The following is a 22781-nucleotide window of genomic DNA, read 5'->3' on the forward strand; positions in this document are numbered from 1 at the left end:
AGCAGCTGTAAATGACTGTGTCTGTGTTCCAATAAAACCTTGTTTACACAGTCAACAGGCCAGAGTTTGCCAAGCCATCTAGGAAGTATCAAACGCTAGAATTTCTGTCACCCTCGTAGGATCAGAGATTCTCAGAGTCTCAGAGTTGAGTGGGCAGCTGAGTCCAGCTAACCCACAAACCTACTCCTCAAGGACTCCTCTGATTGCTTCTGAGTCCCAGCTCCCTGGGGCCACCTTAGCCTTCCAGGTGAGATGGCTCTCAGGGAAGTTCCAGCATCACATGGGCCTGAAATCAAACCTTCATGGGCCACATTCCCAAGTCAATGAGAAGGCAGTGCTCTGGGTTTAGGATGAATCTGTTTAGACCCTTCCACAGGTGTTTCACTTCTATGGCCTTAAAGAAAATGTGCATATTTGTGTGTGTGTGTGTGTGTGTGTGTGTGTGTGAGAGAGAGAGAGAGAGAGAGAGAGAGAGAGAGAGAGAGAGAGAGATTAGGGATTGAAACTAAGGGCTCGTGCATGCAAACTAAGCTCATGCTCTACCACTGAGCTATATCCCCAGCTTTTGATTTTATTTTGAGACAGGGTCTCATTAAGTTGTCCAGACTCATCTTGAACTTGAGATCTTCCTACCTCAGCCTCCTAAGTGGCTAGGATTACAGGTGTGTGCCACTGTCCCTGCCCAATTTTTAAAAAATGTCCAAAAAGTTAAATAGCACTGCAATGGGGGCTGGGGTGTAGCTGAGTGGTGGAGCGCGTGCTGAGTACATGTCAGACCCCGAGTTCCATCCCTAGCACTGAAAGCAAAACAGAATAAAAAGCCCCACTAGCCAAAATATAAAGAATATTTACAAATCAGAAGAAAGGGTGAAGACAGCTGGGCTCGGGGCTGTATGCCCCGATCCCAGTGACTAAGGAGCCTGATGGAAAGAAGATCAAGTTCAAGGCAGCCTGGGCAATTTAAAAGATCCTCCGCAACGTAGTGAGACCCTGTCTCAAAATAAAAAATAAAAAGGACTGAGGATGTGACTCAGTGGTGAAGTGCCCCTGGGTTCAAACGCCAGTACCCAGAAATAAAGAGACAGAGCTACGCCCCCTCTCTCTTCTAACCAAAGAATTATAAATTTAAAAAGAATGGAACACTATGTTCCACCTCCCACACTGGCAAAGGTCTTCTTTGTTTTTGTTTTTAATTACAGTCTAGAGAAAGAGAGATGTGGTCAAAGTACTCTCATAAACCAGCAGTGAAAATTCAAATCCTCTTTGGCAAAGCCAGTTGGCAACATGTATCAAAACTTCATAGATTTGGGGCTGGGGCTGTAGCTCCGTGGTAGAGCACTTGCCTCACAAGTGTGAGGCACTGGGTTCGATCCTAGCACCACATAAAAATAAATAAGGGCATTGAGTCCATATACAACTAAAAAAAAAAATAATAAAATAAAATTTAAAAAAATAATAAAAAACAACACTTCATAGACTTTGATCCAGAAATCCCACCCATGTGGAAATCTATCCTTAAAAAACAAAAAACAGGGCTGGGGATGTGGCTCAAGCGGTAGCGCGCTCGCCTGGCATGCGTGCGGCCCGGGTTCGATCCTCAGCACCACATACCAACAAAGATGTTGTGTCCGCCTAAAACTAAAAAATAAATATTAAAAATTCTCTCTCACTCTCTCTCTCTCTCTGTCTCTCACTCTCGCTTTAAAAAAAAAAAGAAAAAAAAAAGAAACAATAAACAAGGCACTGTGGTGCAGGCCTGTAATCCTAGCATCTTGGGAGGCTGAGTCAGTAGGATTACAAGTTTGAGGTCAGCTGAGCAACTTAGTGAGATCCTGTCTCAAAATTTAAAAAGTTAAAAAGAGCCTAGGATGTAGCCCAGTGGTAGGCACCCCTGGGTTCAATCCCTGGGACCTAAACAAAAGAAAAAAGAGAAGTTCTATGCAAAATGATATTTTCTGCATATTTATAATATAGAATTGGAAACAAATGTTTAACAAAGGAGGAGAAACTCATTATGACATGTCCATATAATAAAATAATATATGCTTGGTAATAATATAATTAGGCACAGGTGTCAAAGTTTCAAAAGTAGGTTAAGTGAATAGGAGAAAAAAGCATCGATTATGATTACACTCATGAAAGAAACACAGAGAAATCACACCAGACAGCAACCCAACCAAAATGTCAACAGTCACTGTCTTTAGGAGATAAGATCAAGATTTTTTTCTTTTCTAAGTTTTGTTTATTTTTTTGTTTGTTTGTTTGTGCTGGGGATTGAACCCAGGACCTTGTGCATGCAAGGCAAGCACTCTACCAACTGAGCTATATTCCCCAGCCCCTTGTTCAGTTTTAAAGCTTTTTTTGTTTTGCTTTCGTTTGGGGGATTGAACCTAGGGCCTCATGTATGCTGGGCAAGCACTCTACCACTGAGCCATGTGTATTATTATTATTATTATTATTATTATTATTATTATTTTGTATCAGCGATTGAACTCAGGGGCACTGAACCATTGAGCCACATTCCCCAGCCCTTTTTTTTTTTTTTTTTTTTTTTTTTAAAGAGAGAGTGAGAGAGGAGAGAGAGAGATAGAGAGAAAGAATTTTTAATATTTATTTTTTAGTTCTCGGCGGACACAACATCTTTGTTGGTATGTGGTGCTGAGGATCGAACCCGGGCCGCACGCAAGCCAGGCGAGCGCGCTACCGCTTGAGCCACATCCTCAGCCCCCCCCAGCCCTTTTTTGTATTTTATTTAGGGTCTCACTGAGTTGCTTAGGGCCTCGAAATTTAGCTGAGGCTAAATTTTGAACTCACGACTCTTCTGCCTCAGCTTCTAGAACCGCTGGGATTACAGGTGTGGCCACTGCACCTGGCACATGCATTATTTTTATTGTAAATATTCCTTTGTCAGTACGGCAGAGACCACATTGTGCCTGCTAAGTGTCATGATGGTAAGTGACCTCCCAGCTCAGCCAACTGTGGGATTAATGACCACCTGGTGTTATTTGCTGAGCTCTCTGTGCCACTCCTGGCCTCACTGAATTCTCGCCATGAGGTGGATACCATTACCAATCACACTTTAAAGTGGGAATACAGGCTTGCAGAGAGAGGTGACTTGTCCCCCCCTGCCTGGGTGGGGCCCCAAGATTCTGAGGCCAGGGAGGGACTAGCTGTCAGAGGGCAGGCGGGCTGGATTCTCTTACCTCCACCAGATCTTTCTTCAGTATCAGAGTCATGACGTCATGGGCGCACTTGGGCTGGATCAGGGACATGAGTAGCTCTGGGCTGCAGCTCTCCTTGGGAGGGGTGGTTGGGACCGGTGCAGGTGAGGTCTGGAGTCCACCGCCTGGGGGGCAGCAGGTGGTGGGCAAAGCAGGCAGTCAAACCAGCCTCGCAAGGGACCGAGTTCACTCCCCTGCTGGGCTCTGTGGGGTCAGGCGCCCATGCTGCTGGACTGCCCCGCTCTTCTAGGGTGCTCTTCTAGGGTTCCCTGGCTGTGTCTTTGTGGATGGGCGTGCCTTCCCACAGCCCCGTGGGTGCAGCTATGCTCACTGTTCCTTTGTAATATAACCCCTTGCCCTGTTTGGGATAGAATGTTCCATGGAAGTGCCTGGTGTGTGTCCCCTTCTCTTACTGTGCCCTTGGGTGTGGCCTACCCAGGTGTCAGTCACCTGCTGACAGTGGACATCATGAAGCTAGACTCAGCCCCCTGAAACCTGACCCCTTGCCTCATTTGAATAGCTTCTCCTCAGTAAAAGGGGTCAGTGCGTGCTCTCGCTCTCTCTCTTTCTGCAGACCCTTAAGGTCAGAGGAGCCGTCACAGGGACCCCAAAGAAAAAGGTATTTGTGTCTCTTTGTGGTTATTTCGTGTAGCCCAGTCAGCCCAGTTCAACTGGAGTGAGCCCTGAGCCTTTTAGTCCAGAGAACAGAAACCGACCACTCACGATGCACTGGCACTATGCTCTCGGGAGGCCAGCTATTCATTGTCCCCATGCTGCAGATGAGGACAATGAGGCCCAGAGAGGTCGGTGCAACTTGGCCAAACTTCCAGGACAAGTGATCCAAGGCCGGCAGGGGAAAGGGGCAGGAGAGGGGCTGGCTCACCACAGCTGGGGTCCCGCAGCGAGACAGCGCTGGCCAGAGGGATCTCCACGAAGGAGGCCACGACGCTGGCGTTGAGCGTCCGGGCCTCTCCCAGCAGGCCTTGGGGTGTATCTGGGAGCACAAAGCCGCGGATGTTCTTCTCTGGAAAGATCTTGAAGGAGTACTCGCCAGTGGTCTACAGGCCAGGAGAGAGCAGAGCGGGGAGTCAGGGTGCAGTCGGGCCTGTGGCAGGCCCGGGACCCGCAGGCCAGGCAGGGTGATGCCAGGCCTCCATCCTGCTCTTCCTGGTCCCCTGTTTGCTCTGCCTGGCCACCTTCCCCTGTCTACTGTCTCCTTTGTCCTTGAACTCGGCTCAGGGTTCACCTCTCCCGGAAGCCCTGGACCCTGTGCTCTGGGTTAGAGGGCTGCCTAGAGCATCAGGGAAGGCTGCCAGGAGGAGGTGACCTCTGGGTGAAGATCTGAAGGAAGGACAGGTGGTGGACACAGGCAGAGCCCTGGGAGCAGAACCATCCTGCCTGAAGCCCCGTGGGGTGCGGTGCCTGCAGGCGGCCTGAAGGCAGAGGCGAGAAGGCGGGTGAGACTTACCCAGATCTGCATGTTGTGGTTGGCGTCGATGAGCCAGGACACGTCGGGTGGGCCCTGTAGGATGAGGATGGCGTCGGGATCCCTGGAGGTGCAGCTCAGTTCCACCTTCACTGTCACGGTCCGGGGCCTGCGGCGAGAAGGACAGGTCAGCGCGGGTGGAACACGGGGAACGCGGGGTCTGACGGCGACCGCGGGCTGGGACTGGGACTGGGCCTTGGCGTCCAGGGGGCAGCGGCTGAGCTCTTCCCTGGCCCGGTGGGGGACGATGGGACTGGGTGGGTCCGGTGGGCTCTGGGCCCCACGAGGGGCGCCTGGGCGGGCCTGGCGCGGGGCGGGCACCCTTACCCGGCTCCAGCACCGGGCAGCACCCGCAGGATGTGCGCCTCCTTGTGGCCGGCCACGCCCTCCAGCCGGCAGCCCCGGACCGGAGCCGGGGCCCGCGGCTGCCATTCGAGGGTGCGGCCCATGTCCCGGTTGGCTTCCAGCAAACAGAAGGATGGTGACTTCAGGGCTGCAGAGACAAACGCACCTCAGTCCCCTCCGGGGCAAACTGGCTCCCGTATACACAGGGCTCCACCTTCACCCAGCGCCAAGGCAGAGATGGGCCGGCAGCATGGAGCCTCAAGGGTGGGGCCTGGGAGGACCCAGGTCCAAACCTCGCCGCCACCACTTACCTTCTGAGCCACCCTGTGCAAGTCCCAAGGCCTCTGTTTCTTCATCTGTCAATACAGGGTTAATACAAGGAATGAGTCCATGGAGATACAGCCTGGCCACCACCCCGTGCATCCTTCCTCTCTCGTCTTTCCTATAGCTCCTACCAAAACCTAATATCATAGAATTTATCTCTTTACATGTTTATTGTCATCTCCCTCATCAGAGTGGCAGCTCCAGGAGAGGGGAGTCTGTCCCCACAGAGCATCCGAGTGCCTAGCAAACTTGGCACACAGTAGATGCACAATGAACAACGTGAAAGTGCTGGGGGATTGGGGGCTTAAAAAAAAAAAAAGGAAAACCTGTCATTTCCCATAGTTCAGTCTGATACTTGGTGAAGGAGGAATCGCTGTCCCCAAAGGGCACTGCCTTGCTATGTGTGGCCCAGGGCAAATCATATCGCTCGGGATCTTTCGCGCCTTAGTCTGAGGAATGGATCAGAGGTGCTCAGATTCCTCCAGAGCTGGACGGAGCCCAGAGTGGCTGCAGGGGAAGCTGACCTTGGCCCAGCCGCAGCAGGACACTGCTGGGGTCCTCCAGCGCCGCAGCTGAGGTGATGGGGCCCTTTGTAGCCGCCCAGTCAAGGATCTGGCTCTTGGCGGTAAAGGATGGCAGCTCTGTGTGGTTGGCTCCCCAGAGCTCTTGGCAGATGACCAGTTTGGGGTTCTGGGGAGATAGAGAGTGCTCAGTCCTTTCTGACCTGTGCAGGAAGTTAGGGAATAATTTGGGGAGTCTGCCCTTTGGTTGAGAAGAGTCCAGGGCCGAAAGTGTGGAGGCTGGTGGATCTGCAGTCATCCCAGAGCCCCCAAGGGCTCCCCCACCCCTGCCAATCTGCTCTGTCTTCCACACCTGGGGGCTGTAAGGACACATATCCTTCTTCATCCACCTGTCCAAACAGGGCCCTGCTGGGGTTCTACCCATTGAACCCACATGAAATGACATCTGGCTACCTTCTGTCCTCCTCTATACTCTGGCCCATCCCTGCACAGGGCTCCACATGCAGGAGGCACCAAGAAATATTTATCTGAGTTGGTGCTGACTCGGGGCTCAGCGTCGGGGGGCCTGCCATACCAGCTTCACCCTGCCACCCAGCTCCCTGAACACGGGAAGGCAGGAAGGAAGGGAGAACAGGAATGGATGAAGAAATGAAAGAATGAAGGAGATGGGGTGGTCCTGCTTTGGGGGACCTCATCATTTGGAAACTAGCTATGCATCAAGTCACTGGAAGCAAAAGAAGCCAGAGGATGTCATTTACTAAGGAACAGAGGAGTGAGATGGGTCCCCTGGTTGGAAGGACTGGGAATCTAGGAAGCTCCCACACCTCCCCATCTTCCTGCCAGTGCCCCGGGGGGAAGAGTTGGTGGGCTGGGCAAGGAAACTAGGGGGGATTCAGAGGAAGCTGTTGGGGCCACTGGTTCAGAGTTCCTTTGTATTCCATCTCCAAGGCCAAGGCCTTGAGCTGAAGCAGCAGCAGCAGCAGCAGCAGCAGCAGCAGGGCTTCACGTTAGATATTAAGGAGGACTGCCTGTCAGTGACAGTAGGTAAGACACCATAGAATGATCCCTCTAGAATAGAGCCCACAACCCTCTCTGCAGAAATTAACTAGGGGGCAAAGTGATCCATGGGTGAGGACCACAGGTCCCTTGGTGGGAAAGACTGGGACTTTGGTGGTTTAAAAATGGGGGCCAGCTAGGGTCGTCAGTAAAATGGGACTTCAGCAGGGATCCAGGGCTCAACGTTGTCAGTGTCAGTCGCCTGGCGCGGGGTCTGACGCTCAGGCCCGCCCAGCTCCTGGGAAGGCTCCCGGGCTCGCAGGTAGACTCAGCCCCCCCCCCTCCCCCAGGCTGCGGCCACCTTCAGCACAGACCAGGACCACGGTCCTGCAGGCGCAGCCTCCACCCCAGAAGAGCAGGGAGAGGGAGGGGGAGGAGCCACGGCAAGACCCGCCCCGACCGGCCTCGGTTTCCCTCTGGACTAACTTGGGGCGGCCCAGCTCTTCCCTGCCCACTGCCCTGGCCCTGGGCCCGGGGAGCTGGCGTGACTTTCTCCCTCCGCCAGGGGCTTTCCATGCTGGCTTCGCTGCATCCAGATTCTTCCCCGGACGCCCATCTCCGACTTCTGGCCTCTGCCTGTCTCTAGCCGCGCCGGCCCAGGGCCAGTCCTGCCCCCACCCCAGTCTCTCTGGTGTCCCTCCCCCGCCCCGCTGGCCGCCCTTCAGTGTCTGTTTCTTTCTGTGCCTCCCCTGTCCTCTCTGCTGCCTCCTGGCCTGCTCTGCTCTCTCCTCTGCTTTCTCATCTGCAAGACAGCTGCTCACATCTGGGGCCACTTCCCAGGGCCCTCCCTGTGTTGGAGGCCCTGCTGACCGGCCGCAGGCTCCCCGCAGTGGGACAAAGCCCCCGCGGGTCCTTTCTCTTCGTGGATGTGTCTAACACTTAAGAGTTGAGCTTTTAAAACATAATTTTTTTTTTCTCCAACGTGAGCCCTGTCAATTAGGGCCATCTCTCCCCAATTTGGCAAAGTATAAAGAACCAAATCAGAGTCTCTCCTGATCCCATGTCCCTTTCCTCACCACTGTTAACACATTGTTAGGTTTCCTCGTGACCCTTTTCCTCTGTACTTAAACATTTTCAAATATCTTCTAACTTTATCAAAGACAATGAAAATGTTATTTGATGGGATATCATTGGGCCGAACTGTTCCACTGAACAGATGGGCATGCTGAGGACCACGGCTGGCCAGCTTGTACATCAGCCTGACTCCCACTCTTGGTCTGGGTTTTTTTTTTTTTTTTTTTTTTTTTTTTAATTTTATTTAGTTCTCGGCGGACACAACATCTTTGTTGGTATGTGGTGCTGAGGATCGAACCCGGGCCGCACGCATGCCAGGCGAGCGCGCTACTGCTTGAGCCACAACCCCAGCCCGGTCTGGGTTCTTTTATCTCAGGTCTTGCCACCCTCTGGTGTCTCTTGATCAGGGCCCATCAGTCACCTGGCAGGGCCCTGGTGAGTCAAGCAAGGCTGTAGGGGCAAGAGACCCTGGCCAGGGCCTTGGCCTGGGTTTGGGGGTGATGCACTCACGTAGGCCAAGTGGAGTGGGATTCCCAGAGCCTGGAGCTGCAGCAAGACGCTCTTGTTCGCCACGAGAACCAGAAGCACTTCCCGATGCCGGGTGCCATTTTGCTTGGAGGCCTGGAGGGTCAGCTCCAACTTTGCCAACTCCTGGGAGGGGACAGGGAGACACACAGACCAGTCAGACTTGCACAGCCGGGGCCACTCAGCTAAGCAGTGAAGGCTTCTACTCCACTCTCCCCACTCAGTTTGGTTTCTCTTGGTTACCTGTGAGTAGAGTCAGGCCCCCCAGGATGTGCCAGAAAATATATCAAAGGAATGAATGAAATTAGTCCCAGCAAATGCCAGGGAGAGAAAAAAATTGGGATGAGCCCAAACTTCTCAATAGTCAATCAAGATTTATGACTTCCATTGATTACCTGCTGTGTCCCGGCCTGTGGGCCCTGTGTGCATAGTTAGTGACTGCTCCCCCATTGTCCCCTCTCCCTCTATGGTCGACCCTGGTGCAGAGATTCTGCTTTCAGCCCACAGTTGCTCTCCTAAGAGCTGGGGTGCAGCTCAGTGGTAGAGCATGTGCTTAGCATGCAGATCCCAGCCAAGGAACCCAACCAGTGGATGGGAGACCCACCCTCCACTCCTTGGGAGACACTCCAGAACCAAATGTGTTTCGAATTCCCCTTTTAGTTTGCAGTATTCCTCTTATCTCACTATTTTAAAGTGCTAAGATGGGGCTGGGGATGTGGCTCAAGCGGTAGCGCGCTCGCCTGGCATGCGTGCGGCCCGGGTTCGATCTCAGCACCACATACCAACAAAGATGTTGTGTCCGCCGAGAACTAAAAAAATAAATAAATAAATAAAATCTTTAAAAAAAATAAAGTGCTAAGATGCCAGTCTCTATAATACCATTATTTTAATATAAAAATGTGAAGTAGAATTCATTTTATTTCTGACTGCATTTTTAGGTGTTTTTTTCTTTTTTGTTTTTGTTTTTTTATGCTGGGGCTAGAACCCAGGGCCTCGTGTATGCTAAGCATAGGTTTTACCACTGAGCTACACCCCCAGCCTGCAGAAAAGTTTTAACTGATGGGGGGCTGGAGGTGTGGCTCAATGGTACAGTGCTTGCTTAGCATGTGTGAGGCCCTGGGTTTGATTCCCAGCTACAAGAGCAAAAAACAAAAGATGTTTTTAAATTGATGTAATTATGTTTTCATGACAGCAACAGTAAAATCCACTCTTACACATGGCTTTCTATGTGCCAGGACTATTCTAAGTATTTTCCATTAACTCATTTAATTCCTGAAACAACCCTTTATTATTCTCAATTGCAGATGAGGAAACTGAGGCCCAGAGGCACAGTCATTTGCCCATGATTGCACAGCAAATAAGCTGGGGCTGGGATTCGGACCCAGGCAGGCCTCTGCTCTGAACTCCTGCCATATTTTTCTACATCTTATGACCAAGAAGTAAAAGATGACAGTGATCCACAGGGCATAACTTCTGTGGAGAGAGACCTCCGCTCTGCCCCGTGGCTTTCTGAGCAGGCAGGGTGTGAATGGCTGAGGAGCAAGAATGAAGAGACAGCTCAGGACCCCAGAGCCCCAAGACTCTCCAGGACAAAGACAGATTCGGAAGCACTTTCCTGTGCTTCCAGAGCCAGCAGCTCCCAGACAAAAGCTTGTGGCCAAGAGCTGACCCCCAAAGTCTCCTCCCTCCATCAGAAGGGACAAGTGATTTCAAGATGGAGACACCATGGAAAGTGTGGGGATTCACATCAGATTGTGTTTCCCCAGCGGACGCCACCGAGCCAGAGACAGCAGGTCAGACCCTGGAAAAATCTGCTCAGAAATATTTCCGTTACTCAATAATAACACTGTAATCACTCTTTGTGTTCAAGTTCACTCTTTAAAACAAACAAAAAAGAGAGCAAACACTGTGACTTCATCTTCAGTGTTCCACAAATCAGCTCTGTCCCTTTGGAGGGCTCTTTAGGCAATTATTTTTCAATAGTGATTCTCACGCTGGTTTACAGTAGGAGAAGAGGCTTCACGTGTATGTGTGCATCGGTTCGCATCTCGTTTTCTAATGGGTTTATAACACCATTTCAAAGCATCTGTTTCATCAGTTTTTTAAAATATTGTGCATTCTAAACACTTGAATAACTAATTGCTGGATTTAAGGCCATCTTTTATGAAATGCAAAATATCTAACTGTCAGAACCAGCATTTGGCTCCAGGGCTGTGATCACTGCTTAGACCTGACCAAAGGGAAGTGCAAGCCACCTTGCTGGTGTGGAGACCAGGCCTGGTGCTCTGTCCTGTGTCCTGTGAAACCATCAACTATGGGCACACAACTGTGCCTATCCACAAACCACTCAAGTTCTTCTCTGAATGGGTGAATTTTACCTCAATAAAGTTGTTACGAAAAACAACCAAGTGCTAGTGATTTCCCGGGGTTTGACCCCGCCCGGTCTGCCCCTGCGCTGAGCACGTGGCAGTGCTTCTGATCAAAGCAGGAACAGGTGTCCTCCCATCTCACAGATGGGGAAACAGAGGCTCAGGAGGAAGCTGCAGAGGAAGCCGAACCCCGGGCCTGTCAGCCTGGGTCCGAATGGAGGCCCAGGCCCTGGACCGTGCCCTTCTCTCAAATACACCTCAGTGACACTTGTTTGTCCCCACCCTGCGAGGAGAACTTCAAGGGGTACATATGGCAGAGAGATGGGCCCCATGACTTGGCAGATTGCAGCCAGGGAACACCAGTGGATGGGGAAAGCCGTCCTCTGTCCCTTGGTGGACACCCGCGAGCTGCGGGAGCCAGGCTCTTCTTGGAGGAAAGAACCCTGTGTGATGGGACCAGCTGCTACCGCGACACCGCCGGTGCCTCCGGGCCTCAGTTTCCTTGCCTGTGAAATGGGAATATGGCTGGAAAGCAGAAGCAGGCGGGCTCTGCTGAAAGGGAGTGAAGAAAGGGCGATGGAGGTCAGGGCCCGGTCAGCTGGGGGTCAGAGGGCTAGGAGGCTAGAGCTTTGTGACATTTGTCACATGCTCAGTTCTTCTCCCAGGGCTCCTAAGCCAAACCCACCACTGCCTTGTCACCAAGACTTTCCTGTTCAGTTGGGGGACAGGGAGGCTGAGGCCAAAAGCAGGGGGTCAGTCTCCTGCCAGGATCACACATGAGTGGTCTGGATACTGGGGGAGGCTGGAAAGTGGGGCTCTTGGGGTCCCAGAGCTCCCAGGCCTCGCTGAGGGCCAACCGGTTACCAGAAGACCCAGTCGGGTTTCCATAGCAAACATTTCCATCCCCAAAGCCTGACTCACCGGCAGCCACTCGCACGCACCCGACTTCCCTTCTCTGTGCCCCCAGAGGCAAAGAGAGGGGCCCCCTGCCCCTGCCCCAGGCTCCCAGTCTTCTAGGTGAGATCCTGGGACTCCAGGGCCCAGGCATGGCGGGCGGGCCAGCCAGCCCCTTGCCCCCAGCCCTGCAGGCTGGGCCTGCCCGACCCTTCCCTGAACTTGTGGGCGGGAGGTGAGTTGCTATTTTTGTGCCCACAGATGCCATTGTGGGGCCAGTGGTTGGAGGTGGGACGGGGGATTTCAGAGAGGAGGCCCTGAGCGCTAGTAGCCACTTATAGAAAGCCGCTTCCAGCAATTCTTCTAGGAGTGGAGTCTCGGGGCTGCCCGCAGCCCCCACCCTCAGGGCCAGCCGGAGGCGGTCACATTGGAGCCAGCCGTCCCTCCGTCCACCCAGCAGACTCAGACAGTGCATACAGGAAGGGTGGCCGGGGAAAGGGGTCAGAGCCAGACAGACCCGAATTCAAATATGTGTACTCAGCCATGAGCCTGTGACCCTGGACAGTCCTCCTGGGCCTCAGTTTCATGATATGGAAAATGGGCTGACAATACGCCCCCCTCACAGACTCACAAGGATGCTGTGTGACTCTGCCTCAGAGTGGGCTGTCCAGTGCCCAGCTAGGCGTGGCTGGCCCTCTGTGGATGTGGGTCTTGCATCCACAAATTCCACAAATTGGAACAACCACAGATAATTTTTTTTTTTTTTTAAGGAGACAGGGTCTTCCTATTTCCCCAGACTGGCCCTGAACTCCTGGGCTCAAGTGATCTTTCTGCTTAGCTGGGACTTCCAGGAATGTGCCACCAAACAGCTCCAAAATATGTATGTATGTGTGTGTGTGTGTGTGTGTGTATGTGTATGTGTATATATATATATATAATTTAAATTGTGTCTGTGCTGGACATTTATGAGCTTTCTTGCTTTCTTTCTCTCACTCTCTCTCTCTCCCCCCCTTTTTTAAATTTTTTTGGTACGAGAGGGGGTGCTTTGTCACTGAGCCACATCCCCAGTCTTTTTATTTTTTATTTTGAGACAGGGTCTCGCTAAGGTGCTGAGGCTGACTTTGAAATTGTGATCCTCCATCCTCAGCCTCCCGAGACGCTGGGATGACAGGCATGTGCCGGGTGCCTGGCAGGGCTTTTCTTTCTGTTACTATCTGTGTGTCCCTGGCATTGTGGCAGGTTTTATAATAATCTGGAGACACTTTAAAGTGGAGCAGAGCATTGCTCAGGTATGTGCAAGACCACACCCCTCCACCCAGGGCCTGGAGCATCTCTGGATTCGGGTATCATCGGAGGGGATCCTGGAACCCATCCCCCCAGGGACACCGAGGGATGGCAGCACATGGGCACTCGCCCAGGGCAGTGCCACAGCTTTGGATGTCAGACCTGGGCAGCAGGTAGTGGGAGCTGTGACACGCCACAGGGAGGTGTCTGCTCCCATCTGCCCGGGGAGTCAGGCTCAGTGCTCTTCAGGAACTGGGTGTCTCCTGCATTCCCGCCGGCCTCCTGGGGGTCCCTCAGCACTTAGCATTTGGGAGTCCTGGTCTCCAGCCAGGTGGCCACCGAGGGGGCTTCCAGAATCCCTGGAGAGAGATGTTCTCCCCACCCCCACAGTGGGGCCTCTGCTCCCTCCAGCCCTTCTGGGGGTCAGCTGGGGCTCTCCTTGCCTCCCCTGACTCTCTTTCCTGCCAGAGAGGCCGGCTAGGGGGCTCCTGCTCCCCGCAATGGGGATGGGAGATGGTACAGCAGAGAACAGAGTTAACCCCTGAACAACCAATGACCCAGGCACTCAAGTGGCAGATGACAGATGCTTATGCTCATATATCTTCTCCTCCTCTTTCTTTCCTCCCTCCCTCCCTCCCTTCCATCATCCACACATCATCCAGCAGGTATCTAACCCCAGGCTGACTTGGAACTGGCCACCGGGGACACTGTGAGAGACAAGCACAGTCCCTGCCCAGCACATCTGTCCCCTGCCCACCCAGGCCCCTGGGTCAAGCCCGCCTCTCACATTTGAAAATCCTGGAACAAGAATATGATGGCAGCTGCCGGCCCCAGCCCCGCTCCTGTCTCTGCACCCTCCTTCTGACAGCACAGCAAGGACGCTCAGGTGTCCACATGTGAACAGCCCCCTGTATGCCCAAACTCTGCCATCCTACCCCCAATAGCCAACACCACCACCCTACAGGCCTAGGGAAGCTGCCCCTCCCAGAAAAAGGACAAGAAAGAGCCACACCAGATGTGAAGGCATGCCCATAATCCCAGCAACTCAGGAGGTTGAGATGGGAGGATTGCAAGTTCAAGGCCAGCCTCAGCAACTTAGCAAGACCCTGTCTCATTAAAAAACAAAAAGGGCTGGGGATGTGGCTCAGTGGTGGAGCACCCTGAGTTCAATCCCCAGTACTCCCGCCAGAAAAAACCCATGCAGCCCTAGCATAAGGGCTGTGTCACTGGGTAAGGAACTCAGGGACCCTCGTATCCAGAGCAGAAGCTAGAGAGGAGGGTGAGGTGCAGGTGGGCACACCCCTTTGACCACACAGTCTCCCTCCCCTGGAGGAGGGATCAACTGGAAGATGGCCATCGAGAGGTCACTCATCCTGGGGCCCAGGGTGGGGGCCCCTTGTCCCGGCCTGGGGGCTGCACTACCTTCCATAGCCCCTTCCCAGGAGGATCTGGGGAGCCTGGGGTCCCTACTGGATCACCTTCTCTGGTCCCCCGGCCCGGCTGAGTCAGTTCCCAGTCCTGGCCCTCCTCTGCCTAGGCGTGGGTGGGGTGTCTTTGACTCGCCAGGAGTGGGGTGAATCAGCGGCCGACCCGGCTCTGCCCCGGCCTGGCTGCTGGGGCTCGGTGAGGAAGACGCGGATCAGCGCAGCGGTCTGACGGGAATTGCTGAGACACCAGGCCGGCTTCCTGTCTCCCGGGTCAGGATGTGATCCCGGCCCCCTCCCGGAATCCAGGCTCCGGCCTGCCCTTCAGGGACCAAGCAGATAAAGCCCCTGTCCAGCAGCCCCCGGGTGCGTCTGCAGACCACCCCGATGCACATGCACACGCACTGGGCCTCGCGCTGCCTGGGGCTCTCCGCGGCCCCTGCTCAGACGAGGCCCACCCACCCACAGGAAGTCTGAGGGTTTTGAGGCCACGCAGAGATGGCCGGGAAGCCGCTTTCTGTGCCAGGATTGACGAAGGCGGCAGTAGGTCAGGAGGGATCTGGCTGGCTGTTGAGCCAGCGCCACCCCACAGAGCCACCAGCCCAAGTCTCTGGCCTCAGGGTCTTGACCTCACCAAGTGCCTAGCCTCTAAAAGCCTTTTCCCTAATGCCCCTCTCTTCATGTTCAGTGTTTGTCCCTGTCCCCTGAAGTCACCCACAGGCCCCTGCCCCCCTGCCCCCTTGCCAATCCCATCACTCAATTCCAGGGCTGCCAATGTCTCCCTCCCTGCCCATGAGTGGCATGGGGCAGGAAGGGCCTGGCCTCCTTTCTCTCTGCATCCTCAGTGCCCAACACGGGGCGGGCCACAGAGCAGGCATCTGGTGAGAGCTGGTGGAGGGGCCGCTGGAGCTGTGGACCCACTGCTGGGGGCTGCCTGGGGAGGAAGGTGCCTTGGAAGCCACAGCTTCCTCAGCGCAGGACTTGGAAGGATCGTGGGTCAACCTTGGAACAAGGAGCTTGGTACAGAGGCCCAGCTCCATGGGGCTGGACTACAGTTAGCCTCTCTGAAAATGGATTCCTGGCCTCTGCCTCTTCTCCCTGCTGGGGTGTTAACGGGAAAGATGCGGACCCTAGAGAGAAGCAATGATACTAACAACAACCGTGACTGCATGCCATACGCAGGCTCTGGGCAGGCCCTGGGCTCTTTTTTGAGACAGAGTCTCACTAAGTTGCCCAGGCTGGCCTCAAACTAGTCATCCTCCTGCCTCAGCCTCCCGAGTCACTGGGATCATAGGCAGGCACCACTGCATCTGGCTGTGCTCAGCATTTTGCCTGCACTATCCCCCGAGATTCTCAGAGCAACCTTGTGAGGTAGGGGCCATCATCATCTCCAGCTTCTCATGGAAAGACCCAGGTCGGGTAGGTGGCTCAAGGCGACGGACCCAAAAGAGGTCAGCCAAAGCTCTACTGGGGACCGGCTGGCTCCAGAAACGGAGTTCTTATTGTTGTTGTTGTTGCTTTGTTTTGTTTTGAGATGGTAACTGGATAAGTTGCCTCGATCTCCTGAGCTCAAAAGATCCTCCTGTCTCAGCCTCCAGAATAGCTGGGACTCCAAGGGCACGCTCGTCAGCAGCCCAGCTAGGACCTGTGCTCCTGGCCCTGCCCCAGGCTCACACTTGAGTAGATGCCAGGCTGGGGTCAGGCTCTGCAGCTCTGTGATTCTTGGTGAGACCCTCAAGACAAGAAGGGTGTGTGGGGGTCCGCCCCTTGCACTCCAAGTACACTGCAAGGTGTGACAGTGACAGATCCAGGGCTGGGTGTGGTTCCCTGGGCCCCTGCACTCTCCACCACCTCCTCAGATGCCTATGCCTTGGAGCGCAGGAGCTCAGAGCCTGGCTCCCAGAAGTAAGTCGGGCTGAGGTCCCTGGAAGAGGCGGGGTGACAGGGGGATTCTCTGTCACCAACTCCAGGATCCTTGAACTTAGTTTCGGTGGCATACTGCCACACTCGTAAAAACCCTCCATTGACTGTCTCTGCCCATAGACAAAGACCAAGCTCCTTAATCGTGACAGATCTTTTCCGCCCCGTGCCCTCCTCTGCAACAAACGGCAAGCTCCTGCCACTCGCTGAGCCCGCCCACAGACAGTCCCCTGGGTCTCTCCTCTGCTTTCCCCACCCCGCCACACTCAGTCAACTCCTGGCCCTTCTTCCTGTTGCTCCTCCAGAAAGCCCTGCCTGACCTGGGCTCCTGGGAGGCTGGCTGGCTGGCTCCCATACACCTGGACACCTGGCTGGGCCCTGCTCTGACCTGTAGCCTTGCTCCGACTGTGGACCTCAGTTGACAATCCCAGTCACCCCTAAGAGGTGCGGGGACCTAAACATCAGAGCAAACGAAGTGAGTTCACAGAAGGCAATCTTCCATATCATTACCACATTTGGAAAAAAAAAAATTACAATGCCTATGAAAAAACCACATAAAATATGTTTGGTGCTATCTGTGGCTTGGGGTTATCAAAGCCCACAGTCCTCACGGCAGGCAAGGTGGTGGGGAGCAGGGCCCCCGGATATTGGTGGTCTGGGCACCTTCTTATCACCACACAAATGCAAGGCAACTCAACAGTTTTGGGGCAGGTTGGCCACTTGTTTACCCTGAGCCAACGCTGCAAATTGCTATTAGGACCTAAGGCCACGTGGGCCAGGTGTGGCCTTCAGTCCAGGCAGGCCCAAGTTGGCTGACCTCTGAGGAGCCAGGTGACAGCTTGGCTCTGGATCCCCTGGGGATTCGGGGTGAACTCTGGCCTTGGGCCTGTTTCTTTACGTCACAAAACTAGCCTCAGTGCCTTCCTCTGGGAAGCGGGGATGAGAGTGGGCCCTGGCAGAGGGTCCTGGAGAGGCTTCTGCGTGGACGGTGCTTAGCCCCTGGCAGACATCGGCCCCAGAGTGGAGTAAGGAGTGACAAGTGTGTTCGTGTCGTTAATAAGAGGCTCAGACAAACCCAAGGTGGGCTTCAGAGGGCTCTCCCGGTGGGGTTCGTCTTGAGGTTGGACTCGCTGGCTTTGGATCTTGGACACTGCCCAGTGGGGTCACAGACATTGGATGGGGGACAGTCCAGGGAGGAATATTGGAATTCAGCTAAAAGAAACCCCTTTTCAAGGTCCACGCTGCCTAGAGTGGTGTGAAGTCCCCTGAGAAGCCGTCAGATCCCTTCACTGGAGACGCAGGAGCCCCGCTCAGCCCCCTGGCTCTTCTCCCCAGCCCCCTTCCCACCTAGGTCTTATGGTTCTCTCCAAAGACTGCCCCTGCCACCAGAAATGCCACCTCTTGGGTCCCCAGAGAGGACTTGACCACTATCCCAGGGGCGACCCCAGGAAGACCCTCATCCCAGGGCCCTGGAGCTCTCTCTGGGCCCCTCCTGACCCTGCCAGGGGCACTCACATTTGGGAACTCCAGGAAGAGGACGTGGACTTCAAGAAGAGCGTTGGGATTATGTGCCACGCAGCCCTCAGACACCTGGCTGGTGGTGTATGTCACCTCTCCCCTCTGGGGGTCCACAGGCTGTAGGTCACAGTGGACACTTTCCGCCAGACCTGTTGGAGAAGCAGAGGGGGAAGACGATAGATAAGAAGCAGGCCAGGAGGCTGGGTGCGGCTCTGGGCAGAGGGCTCGCCTAGCACGTGGGGAGCCTGGGTCCCAGCCTGGCACTGCCGCAGCTAACAAAGAAACAACGTGCCCGGGGACAGGCGCCCACTCGGGGCTCCACCACCTCTTCACAGCCACCCTACGAGATAGGTATCAATGCGGCCATTCCGCAGATGGAAAACTGAGGCTCAGAGAGGAAAAGTCTCTTGCCTGAGGTCACAATGCTACTAGGCCGAAGGTCACGGATCAAAGACAAGCTGCCAGTTAAACTGTGAATTTTAGATAAACAGTGAACAATTTTTAAACTACAAGTATATCCCAAGATATTGCATGGGCTATACTTACACTAGAGGAGCTTACATGGTTTATCTGAAACTCAAATGTACCTGCACGTCCCATAGTTCCACCTGCTGCACCTGACACCCGGGTGCCTGGCAGGGTCCCCAGAACAGGCCTCGAGGCCGTTCAACCTGAAGAAGGCGGGAGCCGGGACAGGGGACACAGCTGTCCCTCTCGTGCTCAAGGCGGCCCAGGGGGACCCGGTTCTGAAGAGGCTGAGAGTTTCCTGGCCCTGGGACAGGGCGAGCCTCGAGGGCAGCCCAGGGGGAAGGAGGCCCCAGAGCAGGCCTCGGAGGCCTCGGCCCGGAAACCGAGGTCCTGAGGGAAAGCGATGGAATTTCGCCCTGACGGCAGAGGAGGAAGAGGAAGGGCCCTACACCTCGTCCTGAGGAATGTGCTGGGCGGGGGGCTGGAGGAGGGAAGGAGGACAGGGAAGGGGAGACTGTTTGGAAGTTTGTGTCTCCATCTTGTCGCGCTCACTTCCTGTTTTCTTGGAGATCAAAGATGGGCGCGGAGGGACTGGCCTCACGTCCAGCCGACGCCAGCTCGGAGGGGGGGCAGGCAGGCTTCTCCTGGACCCCGCCGTCTGCAGCCTGACCTGGCCTCCTTCCCCACCTTTCCCGGCTCTCCACAGCCCAGGGGAGGGAAGATGGCCGCCCGGCCATGGACTGGTCTTGCTGCTCAGTCCTGCGAGATGGCCACCTTGGCCACGGTGGAGACCCAAACTTTACGAGGCCTCCTCTAGCCCCACCCTGATGTGCCAGGACTGCAGAGGGTCTGGGCAATATGGCATTTTTGCTCCAAGCAGGGTCCTTGGAGGTAGGGTGACCTGGGTTGGAACCCAGGCTTATGAGCTAGGTGGCTTTACTGAACGGCTTTCACCACTCAAGAGCTTCAGTTTCCTGATCTGTAAGATGACAATAAGAATAGAACCCAGGCCAGGTGTGGTGGCACTCGCCTGAAATCCCAGTGACTTGAGGCCAGAGGATCACAAGTTCAAGGTCAGCCTCAGCTACTGAATTGCCCTAAGCAATTTAACAAGATCCGGTTTTAAAATGAAAAAAGAAAGAGGACTGGATGTGGCTCAGTGGTTCAGCCCTGAGTTCAATCCCGGGGACCAAAAAAAAAAAAAGAAGAAGAAAAAAGAATAGAACCCAATCACACACAGAGGTTGTTGGGAGCCGCCGTGGGGCTGGGCATACGGTCACTCTTTTTATGACAATTATTTCATTGGCTGCAGTCACTATAGAAGATCTGACTCTCTTAAGGGGGTGAAGTGGTGGACGGGGCAGCCTCCAGGTGAGGGTCCCGTGGGAGGGACGTCACTGGGGTCTCCTTCAACCCGATAGCTTCAGGGCTGGCACCCTCTCCTGCCATCTCCACCCCTGACCCTCTAGCCCCCAAGGCTTGAACCTCGTTCCTTAGTCCAAACCCAGGTTGTGCAGATGGGGAGACTGAGGCCCAGCGAAGCAGGAGACACCAGATAAAGAGCCTGTGGCTGAGCAGCTGGACCTGGAACCCCTCCCCAGGGGGCCTGGGGTCTGGCCTGCAGAGCAGCGCTGTGCCTCCCTCCTTCCCTTCCGACTCTCCCTGCCCCCTCCCCAGACTTCCAGGAACCCTAGTTCCTCCCGGATTGCCGGGGCCGCCTGGGGCCACCTCCTCCATGCCGTCAGCCACCGGGAGAGGCCACAGGCCTGGCCATTATGTAATGATCAGATAACGGGCCAGGCTGGGAGATCAGATAAGAGGTCCATTTATTTTGGGGCCTTTTCGAATCCTGGCCACCCCCACCCCGCAGCAGACGGAGAATGGGGAGACAGGAGGGAGTGTGACGCCTGGGCCTGTCTCCTGGAGCCCGAGGCGGGCCCAGACGCCTGAAAACAATCCCCTGGCACCAAGGGAACACCAGGGCCTCCTGGGACCCAGTCGGAGGAGGCGCCGCTGGGGACCTGGGTGACCGGGCCTCCCAAGCGAGACCCTGGAGCCACCTCCCCACACTCTCCCCCTCTGGCCTCCCTACCCCTGAGTGTACAGCCGCCTCTGGGGCTTTGCCAACCTCTCTGGGAAGCCACAGAGGATTGGGGGCAAGAAAAGCAGCTCTGGATGGAGATGGATGGCCTGGGTCAAATCCCAGCTCGGCCTCCGAATTCAGAGGCTGGCCGCCTGGGCAGAAGCCAGTCTGAGGGCTGGGGATGTGGCTCAAGCGGTAGCGCGCTCGCCTGGCATGCGTGCAGCCCGGGTTCGATCCTCAGCACCACACACAAACAGAGATGTGTGTGTCTGCCGAAAACTAAAAAATAAATAAATAAATATTAAAAAAAAAAAAAAAAAAGAAGCCAGTCTGAGTCTCCTCCTGAGCATACCAGAGACTGCATAGTGCCCGGGCCTCAGTTTCCCCATTTGCAGACACAATCATTATGGCAGAGGCTTCCAAAATGCTTCCTGGGAACCGGGCATGGTGGTCCCCATCTGTCACCCCAGAGGCTGGGGAGGCTGAGGCAGGAGGATCACAAGTTCAATTCAACCTCAGCAACTTAGCAAGGCCCCTAAGCAACTTAGCAAAACCCTGTCTCGAATTAAAATATAAAAACATTAAAAAAGGGCTGAGGATGTGGCTGAGTGCTCCTGGGAGTCCCCCGGGGGGCTGCCTTGAGGCTCCACCTGAGTTAGTTCTCTGCTCTTTGCAGCGGCCTCTAGAGACTGGAGGAAAGTGAAGAGTGGGGAGGTCGAAGAGTTTGCCCAGGCTATCAGCTCCCTAAGGTGGCAGAGCCTGGACTCGAGCCCTGACAGCCAAGCTGGCACCCAGCACACACCTCATGCCTGTGTGTCACTGAATGCAGTCGCCTGAGTGGCCCTAGGTGCTCAGGACACCACTGCTGTGAAGGCTCACTCACAATACAAGGGCAGATCACTTTTGTTCCTAATTTTTTTTTGGTTTTGGTGGGGAGGAAGGTGAGCACCAGGGGTTGAACCCAGAGGCATTAACCATTGAGCCACATTCCCAGCCCTTTCTATTTTTTAATTTGAGTCAGGGCCTAGCTAACTTGCTTCTGGCCTGGCTAAGCTGAGATCCTCCTGCCTCAGCCTCCCGGCCGCAGGGATGACAGGCACATGCCAGCACATCTGGCTCAGGGCAGATAGCTTTTAACAAGGTTCTTCTTTGCAGAGAACTCTGTCCCCTCTTCAGTTCCCCACCACCCTCTACTCCTTTCAGGGTGCATTGCAACCTCACAGACTTCTCAGCCACGAGTGAGGCCCCCACTCCCCTCTACTCCCGTCTTTCCCACAGTTTCCCAACACCTGTAGGGTCAAGTGGGGAGTTGGGAAGACCAGGGATCTGGGGCTGGGGCGGGGCTCAGCGGCAGAGCGCTTGCCTTACTTGCATGAGGCCCTAGGTTCGATCCTCAGCACCACAAAAAATAAATTAATTAAATAAAGATATCGAGTCCAACTACCACCAGAACCTCTGATCCTGAATCTGCCACCTTCCAGCTGCCTTTCCACTCCTCAGTGATGCTACCTGGACAATGGGGTGACCACAAGCTTGACACCTTCCCCAAGGAAGCGGTGAGCATGTCCCTAAGGTGACAGACACACCATGCCACATTGGCTCCTGATGAATGGAGGGCACTCAGGACCTGGCAACTGCCATCACAATTAGGCAAACACAGTCAGTGGGGACACAGGCTTTCCCTGGCCTTCTCCTCGTTCTCAACATGGCCTTTCTCAGACTAAGAATCACCCTGGGGCTGGCCCCTGGCCAACTTCTATTCCTCTTCAAAACCCTGTGGTGAGAGTCTCACTGGCACGACCCCCCCCCCAGTCCTTGGTGCCCTGGTGCCTGGCCGCCCTTCCGGAACCACACGCACCCAGGTGTGTTGTTCTGACCGTCTGTGCGTCTGCACTCCCCGTGAGCTTTTCCAGGAGGGACAGGTGCCACCCACGCTGTGTCCGGGTCACTGGAGCCCAGGCTCGGGCAGGCTGCGCTCACGTGGGGAACGGGTTGGTGGGGCCTGCCTCTCACTTGCTGGAGGACTGGCAGCAAGTCCCTTGGCCGTACTAGGACTCAGTCCCCCTGTGGGCCAGGGCAGGGAGCAGAAGGAAGGCACAGGACCGGCTCCAAGCTGCCCTGGGCTCCGTGCTCCAAGGTTCCTTCTGGGGATGAGGCAGAAGAGAGCGCAGGGTGCTGAGGGGCCACTGAGGGTTGAGGCAGGGCCCCAGGGTTGTGCCCGAGGTGGGAGAGCCATCCTGGGGACAGGAGCAGGGTGGGGTGACCATTGGGCCACAGGAAGCTCGTGGATGGGCTCCCTTGAGGCAGTGCGGTGCAGTGGTGAGGCCCA

The 22781-nt window shown here is 54.9% G+C and overlaps 1 protein-coding gene across 1 annotated transcript in view; it reads right to left on the reverse strand.

Annotated features, from left to right (window-relative positions):
• Eng (endoglin) overlaps positions 1 to 22781 on the reverse strand; it is a 32017-nt gene that overhangs the window by 5028 nt on the left and 4208 nt on the right. Inside the window, exons 2-9 of the mRNA XM_077797118.1 lie at positions 17899 to 18050; positions 8478 to 8618; positions 5901 to 6066; positions 5364 to 5408; positions 5035 to 5200; positions 4690 to 4816; positions 4105 to 4279; positions 3204 to 3346 (exon numbers count right to left, since the gene is read on the reverse strand). Of these exons, the coding sequence (XP_077653244.1) occupies positions 3204 to 3346; positions 4105 to 4279; positions 4690 to 4816; positions 5035 to 5200; positions 5364 to 5408; positions 5901 to 6066; positions 8478 to 8618; positions 17899 to 18050 (1115 nt within the window). The remainder of the gene's footprint in view (positions 1 to 3203; positions 3347 to 4104; positions 4280 to 4689; positions 4817 to 5034; positions 5201 to 5363; positions 5409 to 5900; positions 6067 to 8477; positions 8619 to 17898; positions 18051 to 22781) is intronic.

The sequence above is a fragment of the Urocitellus parryii genome, chromosome 4 (genome assembly GCF_045843805.1).
Source record: "Urocitellus parryii isolate mUroPar1 chromosome 4, mUroPar1.hap1, whole genome shotgun sequence".
NCBI lineage: Eukaryota > Metazoa > Chordata > Mammalia > Rodentia > Sciuridae > Urocitellus > Urocitellus parryii.